The sequence below is a fragment of the Colius striatus genome, chromosome 6, assembly GCF_028858725.1.
Source record: "Colius striatus isolate bColStr4 chromosome 6, bColStr4.1.hap1, whole genome shotgun sequence".
NCBI classification, from domain to species: domain Eukaryota; kingdom Metazoa; phylum Chordata; class Aves; order Coliiformes; family Coliidae; genus Colius; species Colius striatus.
In genome coordinates, this window is record NC_084764.1 from 26,022,606 (window position 1) to 26,040,046 (window position 17,441).

The following is a 17,441-nucleotide window of genomic DNA, read 5'->3' on the forward strand; positions in this document are numbered from 1 at the left end:
GTCTGATGAGTTCAGATAGTGTCTTGAGCCTAATGAAAGTTTTGCTAGTCTTTATGGTTGATGCTCAAATAGCATGGTGATAGATGTTCCTCCCGTTCTGGCAAAATCTGGTCTAATATGCAGATCTGAACAATTCTCACACCCCTTGCATTGATTTGTTGGATGGCTTGTTCCTTTATTGTGGTCCAATAGCAAGTTCAACCCCATGCTACATTGAGATGACTTTAACTTTTATGTTTTGAATATTGTTTTAGTCTCTTGTCACGTCTTGAAGTGAATGTAAAGGTGAGACAACTATGCCAGTTCATGTTTTCTGTGTTGTTTTTGCTGTGACTAATTTGAGGCCTTTGCTACACATGCTGAAAGTGTCACAGATTTTAGATCTCAATGGTTGAAGGTTTTGGTTGTTAATAATTTTTTTTTTTTGAGATAAATACACTCATTTTTACTCCTTTAAATTGCAAGGGAGGAAAACTTTCAGATGAGAAAAGGTGATATGTTATTTCATTATTGATATTATTATTCCAGCTAATAATGAGTCTGGAATTCTGTTTGTGTTCTCTTTGTTAAAATAAGGATCTGTATTGATGGACATGGAGTTAGTGATTTCAGAGATAATCTGATTTTAACTATATCTTCGAGTCCAGCCTCATTCTTCTTCCTGATTTGAGGAAAAAGTAGCATGGGGAGAAGAGGGGAATTATTTTTTGTTAATCTCCCTACTTCTGTTGTCCAGTTGGGACTCAGCTGGATCAAGAGGTACATACAATACCACAGTTGCTAATGTGCTTCAAATTTGTCAAGCAGAAAGAGTCAGAATGTTTCTTAGGGAGACTTTCTTTTGCAGGCATTTGAATCAAGGCCAAACTGGGGACTAGAATGGTGCGTACATTTGTGGGATGCGTTCACTCCTGGACTGCAGACAAAAGGCTCTGGGCTGCACCAGGCTGGTATGCCTGACAGATAAGGCACTCAGCATTGGCCTTCTGGGAATAAGGACAAAAGAGGTGTTGACGTTCCTGACATTTTGAGATTTTTATAGATCTGTGGCTAGTGAAGAGAGAAGGTTTCTTCTTATGATCTGATTCAGGGTGTTTGATGCAGGCTTTTACTTTGAATTCTCTGTGGAGATTTCTCTGTCTTCAGTGTCCCATCTTCCCAAGGGGAAAAGGCCCCAACAGCTGCACCTGTTGGTGCTGTGCTTGTTTGCCATGGCTTTCCTTCCATGTAGTGTACAAAGGCTGAGGGCCTGGGACCCTCATATCTGCTGTGGATCTGATCTCCTCTCCCTGTTTGGCCAACTTCAGCCACATGTCTTACTGCCACCTTCTTACCTTTGCTCATTTTTCACCCTTATTACAGGGTCTGTGTGCTTTGTAGGTCCTAACAATTATAATTTTGTCTTTTCATCTTTTACAGTAACTTTCAAGTGCCCATTTGAACAGACCTAAGATTTTCCTAGCAAGAATGATGGGGTCAGTGGCCATAGAGGCACAAATTCAACCCATCCTGCGAATGATTCAGTGCAAATACAGATACAGAGAAAAATAATTCTGTGAAATTATATCTTGTAATTTAGGACAGAAATACGTACTACAGTTTCAAATATGCTATGTTTATTTATAGCTAAAAACCCCCAAAAGTTCTAAACCTATGTTGCATGTCTGATTATTTTTCTCTAAATCCACACTAATCTTCAAGAACATTAAGATATTTGCATTCCTTAGACTGTACAATTATTAATCCCCTTATCTGGCTTGGAGTTCTCTGTGGGTGAACATATTCTTGGGATGATCTGGATTTTAGATTGCTCCAGCAGAAGCAAAGGAAAAATATAAAAGAGACAGAAATAAACAAATTCAACCCCAGCATGCTACTTGTTGAAAGTTCTCATTCTAATAAATTAATTTGACCTCTCAGTCTCCATGAAATTAAAAAGCCACAGCCCTATTTGATTACTAAACTGACTTAAGATAGAGTGTGTGTGTATGGATGGGAGTGTGTGCGCATGTATGAAAATCCCTGCCATAAGTGCTCCCTCACAAGTACTGTGAAAGGTAGATATGGAGAAGGAATCAAGCTAAGGGAAGGAGGTCAGGGAACCAAGTATGAAAAAGGTCACTCACAGCTTGAGTAGGTAGGACTTGTTTTTTTAAAATATTAAGTCTATGATATCTGTCACAAAATTAATTACTGAGTCAGTTGATGCTTTATGGATTAGGTGTGAATGTATATACAATAGTATCTAAATTATATTTGTATGAATACAGTTTTACAGTAAACAGATTTGAAAATTGGGTCTAGAAGTGAATTTTAATTGAAACAAAGAAGATTTATACCAGTAAGAGTTATCAGAGACTGGTGCAACCCAAGTGACTCCCCATTTACAGACCTGACAGTGACACTCTGCTGCGGGAAGCCATGCTTCTTTCTGGCTTTACCTTTGTGGTGGTTTAGCTCTGGCTGCGTGCCAGATGCCCACAAAGTCATTCATTCTATCACTCACCTCCCTCAACTGGACAGGAGAGAAAGAAATATAACAAAGAGCTCGCAAGTTGAGATAAGGACAGGGAGATCACTCAGCAATTAGCGTCATGGGCAAAAGAGACTCAACCTGAGGAGAGATGGTTTGATTTGATTTGATTGAACAATCAAAACAGAGCAGGGAAATAAGAAATAAAACTGAATCTTAAAACACCTCCCCTCACTCCTCCCTCTTCCCAGGACTTTCCTTCCCTCGCCCCCCACCGGCACAGGAGATGGGGGATGTGGGTTGTGGTCAGTTCATTGAAAACGGACTTTGCTGCTGCTTCCACTCAGGAGAACTCCTCACACTTCCCACTGCTATAGTGTGGGGTCCTTCCTTCAGTAGGTGATCCTTCACAAACTTCAACATCGGTCTTTCTCATGGACTATAGTTCTTCATGAACTTCTCTAATATAGGTTCTTCCCATGGCATGCAGTTTCTTACTTACTGCCAAAAATATCCTGGTTTAGGCCCATCAGGGAACAAAGACCACGATTAGCCTCGAGTACCGAAGTGGCTGAGAATTGCTCAAGGGCAGGGAGAGCTTAATTGCCGCTTAAGGTTCAGGACAAAACAGACCAGGCTACTCGATTTGGGGAAGAAAACAGAAAATAATTTAATGCAACATCAACTAAAACATACCCACAAAAACCCAAAACATAACCAAAATGAAACAACACAGAGTAATACATCAATGAAGAGTCCGACCAGCCTTTTTAAGAACACCTTCTTGCCACACCTCCCCTCTTCCCGGGCTCAGAGCCCTGATCTCGGGGTTTTTACCTCGTCCCCCCCTGAACGGTTCGGGAGGGCAGGCAGTGGGGGTGTCAGTCAGTCTGCTCCCAATAGCTTCTGCCGTTTGTCCCTCCTCAGGACGGGTGAACTCCACACCAGTCCTCCCTGCAAGTCCGTGAGGTAACTCACACGCATGGCAGCCCTGCACGGGCTGCTCCGACGCGCACCCATTCCAAAGGCTGCAGCTCCTCTCTGCCTCTCGTGTGGGGCTGCTCTGCGGCGTGCAGGCTCTCCAGCACGGCCTGGGCCATGGCCGTCTCCCCACACAGTCCCTCGCCCGTCCAGGCTCACTCACATGGAGCTGCTGGTAACTCTCGGTCCTGCCACGGATCTCCATAGGTTGCATGGGCACAGCTGCATTCTCGCCACGGCTTGCAGAGGAGTCTCTGGTCTATTGCTCCTCCTTCCTTCCTCCTTCTCTGGCTGAAGGGTCCGCGTGGTCGCCTCCATCTTGTATCACTCTTACACCTCCTGCCAGCACTTCAAATTCCCGTCCCCTAAATAGTGATGGCAGAGGCGCCAGATTGGCCCAGCCGGGCCGGAGGTGGGTGTGAACCCAGGAGCCGGGGGAGAGTCCGCAAACTCTTTACCGGGTCTTCACTGCAACCCACTCCCCCTGTTACCAAGCAAAAGCTGCTCCTTGCTAAACCAGAACACTAACTTAGGTTATCCTAAGGTCCTTCAGGAACTGCTCCAGCATAGGTTACAAGGATTACAAGTCCTTTCAGCAAACCTGCTTTGGTGTGGGTTCCTCTCTTCCCAAGGCCTCCCAGGTCCTGCCAGGATCTTGCTCCAGGGTGAGCTTCCCACGAAGTCACAGCCTCCTTCAGGCATCCACCCGCTCTGGCGTGGGGTCCTCCATGGGCTGCAAGTGAATCTCTGCTCCCTGGTGGCCTCCACGGACTGCAGAGGTACAGCTGTCTCACCATGGTCCTCACCACAGGTCACAGGGGAGTCTTGCTCTCAGAGCCTAAGCACCTCTTCCCACTCCTTCTCCACTGACCTTGAGGTCTGCACAGATATTCTCACTCCATTCTGCTACTGCTGCCATTTAGCAACTGCTCAGCAACTTCTTCTCCTCAAATATGTTAATCACAGAGACATTACCTTCATCATTTATTGGCCAGGCCTGGATCAGTGGTGGATCCATCTTAGAACTGACTGGCAGAGGCCCTATCAGCTACAGCGAAAGCTTCTAGTAACTGTTTTTAAAGAAGTCACTCCTGTAGCCCTCCACTGCAAAAACCTTGCCACGCAAAGCCACTAAAATCTTGAATTATCAAACCAAAGACTAGGTTTAGCTATAGAGCCATAAAGTAACACACTGCCCTCAGAAGTCAAGTCTTCAGTTCTCCCCACAAAGAAAATGGAGTAGTATTAAAAATAGGTGACAGAGAATTTCTTTTAGTCCTTGCAAGGTCTGGTGTACTACTGTCTAACTAGTAAGTGTGAGCAGTGTTTATCAACTCCTAAAAATACATGATGAAGCCACTGCATTCAAGAATGAGGATAGGAGTGTGTGTGTGTGTGTGCATTTAGCCCAGATATTTTGTCTGAAGCAGCTGTGGTGGGATCATGACTTCTCTTTCACTGACCGCTGCAGCCTTGAATTTTGCATCTCTAGCTGAGAAGTTATTTCTGTAGCTCTCAGGAGTGAATGCTCCCTGCAGAGATCCATTGCAGACCTTGGCTTTCCTAGCCTTATTTAACCTCTGCAGTGCCTCTCGAGTTGCTCTCTGAGGGATAGGATCACCTCAAACACAGTTCCGTGACTACCAGCAGGTTTTTCTACCAGTGACTGACATTTTCTTGCTCAGTGTGGAAAGCAACACCTACATATGTGTGTGCCCTGTGTGCTACACCCATACTTGGTCTAGTTCAAGTATGTGAGCTCCAATCTTGAGAGATATTGGACTGTGACCAGTGTGCATGGATATTGCTGCTTCTTTTTCTGTTTTGTTCTTTTTCTCTTACTTCTCTCTCTCTCTCTCTCTCTCTCTCTTTTAAAGGCCTCTCACACCTGATGATGAGTGAACAAGGTAAGTCCTTTGACTTTCTCTTTATTTCAGTCACTGATCATGAAAGAACTTTGTCCCTGCTGCTTTTCTGAGCTGGACTTTGCATGACAAGAGCAACTAAGCCTACTGGGTGCCAGTCAAGCCATTTGTATTTTTACCTCTATCACATGAGCCATGGCCACTTGTCAGCCTGGGACTCAGGTGCCCAGGAGTGAGCATGAAAGGATTCCATGGACAGTAGAGGTATGCTTCCCTCTTCCATGCAACCCACCAACTATTTTATGGTGCCATTTCTTTCTTGTGCCAGCTGTAATGACTCTCATTTCAACCTGGTAAATGTAGACCTCAGTGTTGGTCTTTAATTCTAAGAGTGCAATTATTGCAAAAAAAAATGTTAATAGCCCTCATGGCATGATCACAACTCATTAAGAATCCTGAGGAAAATTGCATATAATGACCTGTAAGTCCTGTGTCTGCAATTTAAAATATCCAAATACGGCCAGAGCAAAATGGTTTAGAAAAAGAACAGGGCTAACCCCAGGTTGGGCTACAAAGGGGATCTAGGCCTGTATCAGGGTTCACATTTTCCTATCTAAGCCTGGATTATGTTACAAACCTATGAACTGTGACGTGATGGGATCATTAGTCCTGTTTTTCACTGTGGGGATGTGGAGCAAGAAGCTGGTGAGGAGGAGTGAGATGAGAAGAGGGGTGATTCTGTTTTCTTCTGACAATGTCAGCAGCTCTGGTGATGCATTCTAGACTTGTGAATGCAGGAGTGAATTAGTTGAAGACTTTATGCAAGGTGTGTATGTATGACGCCCTAGGAAGACCAGAGCAACTCTTTGTCTATAGTGAGAAAATGTGAGTTTTGACTCTAAAGCCTGATGAGACTTTCCTAGATGAGATGTACGCAATAGTGTTTATGCCATTAAGTCAACAAGTGTCTAAGGTTAGACAGTCCAACAAGTTAATAAGATAGAACATAGTGCCTATGAAATCTCAAGAGTAATTCAGTACTTGAGTAAAAGAGACATAGTTTCTATATACGTCAGTGAAATGTAGAGAGGCTTGGAACATAATCAGTTTTTATTCTTAGTTCAGGGCAGGTGTCTCCTCTGAGGTCAGGAAAACCTAGGAAACAATCAGAAGTGAAGTTCAGGCTCACTTTTCAGTTTTTGTACTGCTTAGCATCCCTGCATAGTGAGAAAGGAAGGAAAATGGGGCTCTTTATGAGTGCATGTCAAGACCATGGCGTTTGTGGAACATCTGGCTAAACTCTGGGAAGCACTGAGCTCCTTCTCAGTCTCCATTTACTGTTCATCGGGGTTTACTCTTTGAAGGTCATGCTTATTAGAGGAGCATCCAGCAAACATGTCCCTTCAGCATGTCCTAGTTGCTCAGGATGAAGCAGAGGATGGCAAGCCATTGTCAGAGGAAGGGTGGTGGTGTGTCAGAAGTGATCAGAGCAATAAACTTTCAATCTCAATGACAATGAACATGTCTGTAGCAGTCTGTGACTTAGCGTTAGATTACATAAACAGATTCACTTGGCCATTTAAATTACAAGTTGCAACCCAGCTGGCTCATGAAGACTTGCATGACATTCAGGCCTGTATGGTTGTCATCAGCCCTTTCTATACTCCCTTGCCTGGCAAAAAAACCCCCTGAAAACTATTGGCATCTGGCAACTTTAGCCACCTTTGTTTATCCGTGATGCAGCGGGGAACAGTGGCTTCCTTTTCTTGCCAACCAACTCACAGATAGTCCTTTTTGATAAATATTTACTCTCCATAAAAATATGATAGCTATGAAATATGTAAATGTATATCTGTGAGTAAATATGCAATGTCAACGTTATATATAAATACATTAGCTCTGGTAGGTGAAATGTGTTTAGCAAATATATTACCATGAGATTTATTTTATTTCTGTCCTACTCTGTTGTTTCCCTTGCTGTTTGGAATTTGACGTGGAATGAGGCATATCACTGGCGTGCTATTGCATGAGGCGTTTGCATTTCTCAGTAGAAAATCAAATTAAAGCCAAAGCGCTTAGCCAGGCACTTGCTGGTCATACCGTCGGTTGTTTAAGCCTTGCTTTGTGCTTTGGTTGTGGTATGTCTCACTTTTTCCCCTTGACATTGTGTTTTGTTGGGTTTGCCTGGTAGTGTTTGTTTTCTTGGTTTTGTAAGTATGTCCAGTGACACATGTTTCTCTCTTTTTTCTGCTTTCTCCTTCTCTTCTCTTTTGCCTTCTCCATGACGAACACCCTTCCTGTTCCTCCTCTTAACTGGATGCACACCTTCCTGTCTGTAGGTAGAAGTAAAGGTAGAGATTACTTTCTTTCTAAGACTTCATTGTTTATAAAATGTTTGTTTATTAATGGACAAATTGTACTTTTATGAATGTTGTTCATATTGGGACTTAACGCCTTTACTTTCAAAAGCCTCTTAACTAAGTTTTGTTTTGTATTTAATTATATAAGAAATACTTATTGAGAGGAATATTTCAAGGCCTTCTTAATGGATGTTATTTTCTCCCTGTTCACACTAAATATGGACTACACAGTGTAAGGCTGTCTGTAGCTGGTGGTGCAAAGGGACAATCAGCTCAGTTGAAGACAAAACCAGAGGCCAGTGAGCCAGTACTGCTGACTGTCTTGCACTGGAGTGATGTTGCTAATGGAAATTTTGGCACTGGTGATAGAAGCAGGACCTGTGCTTGTCCAGTACCCTTCAATGATGGCGGTCTTTTGAGCTATCATTTCTCCCCCTAGCTGTGCTTCCCATCCTTTCTGTTAAAGATGTTTTTCAAAGATAAATTGAGTTGGAAGAAGCTGCAGAGGAAACAGAAATGATCAACACAGCTAAACAGAGAGGTTCATTCCCTTTGCAGCTCATTACAGCATAGAGCATGTAAGACTGTTCTGGCGCTCCAGCTTGTGCTTCAGCAGTTCACACCTATCTTTAGCATGCAGAGGGCAGTCATCCGTCCCTAATCAAAACTGTCAAAAAGGCAAAATGCTGCAAACCTGGCTGTGACTGGAGTGAAGGGTGAAGAGTAATAGATAAATTATAAGCACTGCTCAAGGAAAGTCCATTTCTTTGTCCTATTTTCCAATGAGATGGAGAGATTAAAAGCTTTTGTTATGATGAGGTGTATTCCTTTTGAGCAAATTCCCTGCTGAAGAATTTGATCCATTGGTCAACATGATTTGAACACACTGGAGGATGCTGGGTGTGTCCATGTCAATAAGACATTGGTAGATGAAATGATTAATTGTATTGCTATGAATTTGGGAGGATATGAGAGCTCAGGATTTGTTCATACTAATTTTACTTTGAGGCACATGCAGTCTCTGCACAGTGATCAGTCTTCTTGTAATACCTGGGTTCTGAGGAGCACAATGGTATATTTTCTCTTTGTATGATTCCTCTGTTTGGTGCCCTGTCTTCTTCTAACAAGTTTGTATTATTGAATTCTCTGTGATGTAGTGCATCATGTAATCAGTATTATTTGTTCTGTTTTGAGGTTGAAAACATATACCAAGGATCAGTTTTGTAGGTTTTCTCTTCTCTCCAAAGTTGGGCAATGGAGGATAATACATAAGCTGTACTCAGAACTATCTTCTGAGCAAGAGGTGAACATCAGAACATAATAATCACATGTATATTCTGGAAAAAATGTGAGAACCCAAGCTCTAAGTACGCTATACAAAATGTAACTGTGGCACAACACAGCTGCCAATAATTGAGTTAGCTGATGTATGGCTTAGTGTGATTTAAGGGTCAGTGTAATCAGAGCAAGTCTTGTATAGTGTAATGTTAGCTCATGTTGCTACTTTCTTTTCTTGGGTGGCATTTGAAAGTCTTTCCTGAAGTAAAACTCCCAGTTGAGCCTGCAGGAATGTGGACTGTAATATAGGGTCCACAATCAATTCATATGCACTGAAACTTATTTTATTATGTCATTGGGTGGATATATTGTTTCACTTCCCAGCTATGTGTAGTTTTTAGCTCTAATTATGGCAAGTGACTTCATCAAAGAGCCATCGCTCTGTATGAAAAATGATATTACCTTCAGAGGGTTCAAGTAGTGTAGTTTTGAACCCACCCATAGCCTTCAGCTCCCAGAGAAGCTGGTACCAGCTGTGATTGTACCTGGAAGTTTCATATTTTTTGACATTCTTGTATTTATAGTGAAAATTGGCAGCTGTTCTGTTTCATGCCACATATGTAGCCAACGGATATAAAGGATTTGATTTCATAAAACCTCTTCACAATGTATGGTTGAAGGAAAGAAAGGAGGAAAAGGAGGTAGGAGGCCTCCGTGGATGAGCAAGGATTTACTGGGACAACTCAGGCAGAAAGCAGCCATCTATGAGAGGTGGAAACAGTGGCTGGCTTCTTGGGAAGAGTATAGGAACATTGCCAGGGCATGCAGGGGTGCAACTAGGAAGGCTAGAGCCCTTCTAGAATTAAATGTAGCCAGGGATGTTAAGGACAGCAATAAGGCATTTTTCAAGTACATCAGCAGCAGAAGGATGGTGAGGGGTAATGTGGGCCCGCTGCTAAATGCTGAGGGTGCCCTGGTGTCAGGATGCAGAGAAGGCTGAAGTACTGAATGCCTTCTTTGCTTCAGTCTTTACGGCCAAGGCTGACCCTCAGGAAGCCCAGTCTGGCAAGGATAACAGGATGGCCAGGACAGCAGAGGACTTGCCCTGGGTGGAAGAAGAAGAGGTTAAAGACTTGTTGGCCAAGCTTAAGGCTCATAAGTAAATGGGTCCTTATGGGATGCATCCTAGAGTGCTGAAAGAGGAGAGCTGGCTGATGTGGTTAAGCCTCTCTCCATCGTTTTTGAACAATCATGGAGGACAGGTGAGGTGCCTGAGGACTGGAGAAAGGCCAGTGTCACTCCAGTCTTCAAAAAGGGCAGGTAGGACAACCCAGGAAACTACAGACTGGTCAGCCTCACCTCCATCCCTGGAAAGGTGATGGAACAACTCATCCTGAATGTTATCACCAAACATATGAAGGATAAGATGGTTATCAGGGGGAGTCAACATGGCTTCACCAAGGGGAAATCCTGTTTGACCAACCTGACAGCCTTCTATGAGTGCACAACCTCCTGGCTAGATGAGGGGAGAGCAATGAATGTCATGTACCTTGATTTCAACAAGGCTTTTGACATTGCCTCCCATAACATCCTCATAAGAGCCCAGAGGGTGGTGATCAATGGAATAGAATCAAGTTGAAGGCCTGTGGCCAGTGGAGTTCCATAGGGATCGGTTCTGGGGCCAGTCTTGTTCAACATCTTCATCAACAACCTGGATGAGGGGACAGTGTGTACTCTCAGCAAGTTCCCTGATGACACCAAACTGGGAGGACTGGCTGATTCCCCAGAAGGCTGTGCTGCCATTCAGCGGGATCTCGACCGGCTTGAGAACTCGGCAGAGAGGAACCTCATGAGGTTCAACAAGGACAAGTGCAGAGTCCTGCATCTCAGAAGGAACAACCCCATGCACCAGGACAGGCTGGGAGTCGAACTGCTGGAGAGCAGCTCTGCAGAGAGAGACCTGGGAGTCCTGATTAATAATAAACTAACCATGAGCCAGCAATGTGCCCTCATGGCCAAGAAGGCCAATGGCATCCTGGGATGCATCAAGAAGAGTGTGGCCAGCAGGTCAAGGGAGGTTCTTCTCCCCCTCTATTCTGCCCTGGTGAGGCCTTATCTGGTATCCTATGTCCAGTTCTGGGCTCCTCAGCTCAAGAGGGACAGGGAAGTGCTGGAGAGAGTCCAGTGCAGGGCCACCAAGATGATCAGGGGAATGGAACATCTTTCATATGAGGAAAGGCTGCAGGAACTGGGGCTGTTTAGTCTGGAGAAGAAGAGACTGAGGGCAGATCTCATTAACAATTACAAATATCTAAAGGGTGGGTGTCAGGAGTTTGGGACATCCCTTTTTTCTATAGTAGCTAGCAACAGGACAAGGGTTAATGGGATGAAGCTGGAACACAAAAAGTTCCACTTAAATGTAAGAAAAAACTGTTCAGGTGAGGGAGCCCTGGCACAGGCTGCCCAGAGGGGTTGTGGAGTTTCCTTCCTTGGAGGTCTTCAAAACCCGCCTGGACATGTTCCTATGCGACCTCATCTAGGTGAACCTGCTTCTGCAGGGGGGTTGGGCTACATGATCTCTAAAGGTCCCTTCCAACCCCTACCATTCTATGATTCTGTGAAATAGGCCTCTTCTGTACCTATCCTTTTCTAAAAGTTCGGGAGATTTTTTATTTTTTATTTTATAAGTTCCTGGAAAGCTAAATATGATGTTCTGGGGTAATGGCTGGAGTAGTCAAGATACAGAAAATGTCTGGGTACCACTTGAACTTTAACCTGAACTGAGTATATTTGTATTATTTTTGATTTTACTAGCTTGCAATGGAACTGATTGCAGAGGTGAAGTAAATGTATGATGACCAGGGAGGACTTTTATTTAGTTTGACATGAATTGTGAATATCACTTCTCTTCTGGAGAGAAATTGACAATTAAAGAACAATTATGTTGAGTTTATTTCCCTAACACTCTCCCACAGGTAAATGATACTAAAGGAGATTGTAAATATCCAACTCTAATTTGCTATTGAACTGGAGTTAATGCGTCAGACTATGTTCTCCCATATAATTTGTTGTCTTGATAGCCTTTGTTAAGGAAATGATAATTTGCCTTTTTGCAGCCTTTCACCATTCTCTTTCACCGTATATAGTAGGCTTTGTTTTACCATCGCTCTTGATTTGGATCTCACTGCTGAGGTTGGTTTGTGCCTCCAGAGGAAATTGACTCTATTCCTGGTGGGACTCTAGTGTTTTCAGTTAATGAAGTCCTGTGTGTCCTTGAAGGCAATAGCAAAATTTGCATTGAATGTAATGGGACAAAATTCAGTCCAAGAACTGAAAAGTCCCAAACGTCCCCTCTGACACAAAGAATGACAGTGAAGCGACACCTTTGTACTGCCCACACAGTCTGCAGATTGCTGCTTCTTCTCAAAGGCACTAGACTACTTCCCTCCATCAGCATCTGTGCTCGAGGTGAAAAACTGCACAGCTGCACACTCATTTTCAACAAGAAGCAGGATTTTTCTCCATGCTCAGAGAGAAATGAAAGAGTACTTGGGCAGGACATTTTGTAATGCATGTTGTGTAGACCAAGGGCTACTGGCAGATTCCCTGTGTAGTTCTCAACGTTGTGAGATCAGATCATCTCTCTTGGTCCTAACTGCTTTTTAGCCCAAGTAGGTCCTTTAAGCCTTGTAATGTTCAGCATTGCTCTCAGTGAACGGTGTGAGGTGGTTATTTCTTTGAATTGTTCGATAATATTGACCAGGAGGTAATGACATAGAAAAAAAATGAAATAGTGTTTGTGGACTCAGATAGAAGGAAATGACTGGATCTTACTGGTCTGGAAAATAATGTTGAGTTCTTCTTCACCAGTAATACCATTAGGATTTCAGAATGATATGAATAAGTCCATCTGAATGGCCAAGAGTTTATGCAAATGTTGAAGTGAAACATCAGTAACAAATTAAATCATTTGTGCTCTGTAAGTATCTAATTATATGAAAGGAAAAACAACATTGTATTCATCTTGCCAGCTCAGCAGTGGTTTTTAAGCTCTGCTTTGTCCTGTGAAATATCTTAATATTTGGGTTTTAAATGTGAATATTCTATATTTCTAGACTTAAAGTCCCTTCCTTAATACTTTTAAAATACGTGTGATATTGGGTTTGTCTTCCTTTTGGTGGGGAAAAAAATGTACATTATTGTAAGGATGATGACTTTCATTTTTAAGTTTCTCCTTAATGACTCTTTGAAAAAGAAAGCATTTTATTTTATGGTTAGCAAATAACCAATCTGTAAAACCTCTTTGATAGAATCAAGGTGCCATCCTTCTGAAATCGTTTTTTGTAAGTTGGTTTCATATAAATTTTTTGCTGTTGTTTTTATATTTTATTTAAGGAAGAAACAAACATTTTAGTGTAATCCTTATAAGTCTAATTAGACATGATTGATAGTTGATGAATTTTAAATGTAAGATACTGTGGGGCATTTCTGCAAGGTATTCGTCCTATTTCTTTATAAACATTTTTCTTTTTATACCTCTTCATGATATATTTATGAAGGCAGACAAATGAGACATGAAATAGGAAGGTTCTGGTAAATTATTTTTTGTTTGTGCATGTGAGCATGTGTGTTTACAAATAACGTGTATGTATAAAATACTACAATAATATGTTAAGTATTTTGTAGTTCATAGGTAATTAATTTTTTCTTACCTTCTTTCTGCCTTATTTTTAAACTGTATCTTTCTAACATGTGAATAAACAGCTGATTGTTCATTGGCTTTCATTTTAATTAAGAAGAATGATTCCTATGAGAGTTAAAGGCATTGTGGTCATGTTGTGTGTAAACAGGAGCTAAAATATTGTCCTCTTATGCTGCATTGTAGTCTTCTGTTTTCGATGAGGCTCAGGTTTCACTCTGCCCAAAGAGAATATTTAATTGATATCATTGAAAGGCTTTTTTTTTCTTCCACTATTTTATTCATTTGAAGCATTCAGTGGTGCGTGGAGACACAGAGGTAGCAAAACGGGCCCTGTGCTTTGTGAAAGGCAGACTAATAGTACTTTTGATGGACGTCTGATTTTTAAAATTCTGTATCTTTCATTAAAATTTACATGTAAAGTGAGGGCAAGAGCAGTGACATGAAAGCTAATGGAAGTTGCACATCTTGACATAATAACAATCACAAGAAACTGGAGATCCCAGATGGCAGCTTGGCCTTTGCCATCCTTTTAATAAGGTACTAACTGCTAATTATTGCACTCTTACGGGCAAGTTAATTTACTGTTGACTCTTAAAGAGACATTGTGCCTTTTCCTGGCGTTTAGGTTTTTCAGTTTAGATTTGAGTGTTTTTTCACTGCAGATTGGAATCCTTCCAGCAGACAGTAACAAAGAGGCAAAGAAGCAGAGAAGGAAATGGAACACAATAAGCAATGTTTTCTTTGATAATAGTAGAATATAGGGTTGTGGGCTTTTCTAGGGCATGAGTTTAGAGCTGAAAGGAACACCAGCATGTATATTGAGTTCGGGATTTAGGTTTTGTGTTTAAAAGAAAGCCCTTACTGCAGAGTTACTATTATTGTTAAAAATAAACAGAACATCTTTCCCTTAAATAATTGAAACTTGAGATTCTGGAAATGAGATAAACTAGAAATAGAAAATCAAAATTACAGGTTAATTTGTGTTACCAGGCAAAATTTCAGCCCACAATTCTTAAAGCTGAAACATTCACTGTGTTTTTAAAAAATTCTTCATTTACATGTTACATACCTGGTTGTTGTAATTCTGGGAAGGAGTGTTATTGCTAAAACATATTTTAAAGTGATCTTTTTCTTCTTCCAGTTGAAAGGGACATTTGATAATGAGACCAGTCAGGGAGAAGTTTTGATCTAAGAACCTATTTAGGAATGAAGGAACAGCTGCAGTTTAAATGGACTCTAATTCTCCCAGTTAATGCTGTTTTGTGAATGCATGATTCTCTGTGATAACATTTGGGAGGAGTGATGGTGGGTAATAGCTTATTTCCTGGGCTTTATGGTAATGCGGCAAAGTGGTGATAATGCCATCAGGAACTGAAATAGACCCCTGTCACACACATCAGACAACCCTGCAAAAATATGAAGTCTGGTGAAAGAGAGGAATTCCCTGTTTTAAGACTCATTGGAGCCTTTTGTGGACTGGGGTGATAACGTTATGGTATTGAACAGTTTAGAAAATATTTGTTGTGTAAGCTGGATCTCATGCATTAAAAGTGCTTAGAAACAGCAGTATTATTTGCAGTGTTTTACCAGATAGTAAATATTTTGACTGGAGATTAGTGGATAACATGCCATACAAATGGTTGTAAAATTATTGCTGTGAAGAAGGTCATAATTTCTCAAATCATGTAACTCATCCAGTACTTCATACCTAATGGTGTGTTTTCCAGAGGCAACACACCAACATTTGAGGGGAGGTCTGCTGTCTCATTGGAAACAGAAAATGGAGATCATTGGAGCTTCAGGGAGGCAAGGGTTAAAGTGTCAGAAGACTTAGACCTCCCTGAAAATGGTCATGTAGGGGTTAGGACTTCTCCTCCACAAAAGATGTCTGGATCAGTAGCCTATCTGAGGTGCATCTACACCAACGCAGGCAGCATAGGCAACAAACAGGAGAAGCTGGAAGCCCTTGTGCAGCAAAAAAAGTCTGACATAGTTGCCATTGTGGAAGCATGATGGGATGAGTCACATGTCTGGAGTGCTGCTCGGAATGGCTACAGAAGGGATAGGCAAGGGAGAAGAAATGGAGGGGTAGTCCTCTGTGTTAGGGAGTGTCTTGGTTAGAGGTCAGTGATGGTGAAGATAGGGTCAAGGGTTTATGGGTGAGAATCAGGGAGAAGGACAAGACCAATATCATGGTAGGAGTCTGTTACAGACTGTCCAACCAGGATGAAGAGGTAGATAAAATATTCTGTGGGCAGATGGGAAAAGTCCCACAATTGCTATCCCTCATTTTCATGGGGGACTTCAATTTACCAGATGTCTTCTGGAAATACAGTGCAGCAGAGAGGAAACAGTCCAGGAGGATTCCTGGAGTGTGTGGAAGATAACTTCCTGACACAGCTGGTGAGGGAGCCAACTAGGGAACACTACAGGCTGGAAAGCTGTCTGGTACAAAAGGACCTGGGGATGCTAAACAACAGCCGGTGGAATGTGGGCCAGCAATGTGCCCTGGTGGCCAAGAAGGCCAATGGCTTGCAGGCTTGTATCAGAAGTAGTGTGACCAGCAGGACCAGTGAAGTGATTATGCCCCTGTATTTGGTGCTGGTGTACTTGGTGGTACTGTGTTCAGTTCTGGGCCTCTCACTACTAGAAGGGCATAGAGGTTCTAGAGCATGTCCAAAGAAGGGCAGTGAAGCTGGTGAAGGGTCTGGAGAACAAGTCTTATGAAGAGCGGTTGAAGGAGCTGGGGATGTTTAGCCTGGAGGAGCCTGGGGGGAGACACGATCACTTTCTACAGCTACCTGTAGGAGGTTGTAATGAGGTGGGAGTTGATCTCTTCTTCCCAGTAGTGAATGATAGGACAAGAGGAAATGGGCTCAAGTTGCACCAGGGGAGATTTATATTGGATATAAGAAGATTTTTTTCACTGAATGGGCTTCCCAGGAGGTGGTGGAGTCACCATGCCTGGAGATATTCAAAAGATGTGTAGATGAGGTGCTGAGAGACATGGTTAGTGATGGGCATGGCAATGTTAGGTTAGAGGTTGGAATTTATGATCTTAAAGGTCTTTTCCAACCAAAATGATTCTATGATTTGCCCCATATCAATATTCTGCCTTTTTATTCCGATTTTGGCAATGCACCATTGCTAGTTTCTGACCTTCCTATGACACTCACCACCTTTCATTGATTTGGCCATACTCACTTCTTTCATGGGGCTAGGGCTCCTTCTCATGCTAGCTTTCATTTCCACATTTGTTTCAAGAGCCTTGATAGTTCTGAATGCGTGTATCCAAAGAGAGGCCAGTACTGATAGGCCACGAAATAAGGGAAGATCATTGAAAATACCATTACAGAGAGCAAGGAATGGGTGTGAATCCAGCACTAACAGGCTGTACCGTATGCATTTGATTTTGAAACCTTTTTGTTTTGAAATTGTTACAGAAAACTTATCCTGCAAGTTGCTGCACTGTGTTCCCTAAACAACTGGTGAAGTCCATAGAAATTAAATCTGTTTCACACCTGGGCATGTGTTATGTACCTGTAAGGATAAAGTCCTCAAATTCTGTTTTAGGAGGATTTTCTGTGAGATGTTGATCTGTACTAGATGTACTTTATATACCAAGAAGCTTGTTGTAATGGTATTAAGAGCTCAATTCTTCACTGCACTGCAAGGATTTTATTGTGGTGTAACTGATATTGAAGCAGAGGAAATGCACTGATGTAAAAGAAATACTGCAGGAAAGAATCTCTCTGTGAGACTGTTCCAACACTAACCTGAGG

The 17,441-nt window shown here is 42.2% G+C and overlaps 1 protein-coding gene across 12 annotated transcripts in view; it reads left to right on the plus strand.

The window, feature by feature from the left end:
• NRXN3 (neurexin 3) overlaps positions 1-17,441 on the plus strand; it is a 1,013,224-nt gene that overhangs the window by 93,050 nt on the left and 902,733 nt on the right. For 9 of the 12 annotated variants that reach the window (XM_061997781.1, XM_061997782.1, XM_061997788.1 and 6 more), the window contains exon 4: positions 5,332-5,361. The exons of the other annotated variants lie outside the window; for them this stretch is intronic. In XM_061997781.1, coding sequence (XP_061853765.1) covers positions 5,332-5,361 — 30 coding nt within the window. The remainder of the gene's footprint in view (positions 1-5,331; positions 5,362-17,441) is intronic. 12 annotated transcript variants of the gene reach the window in all.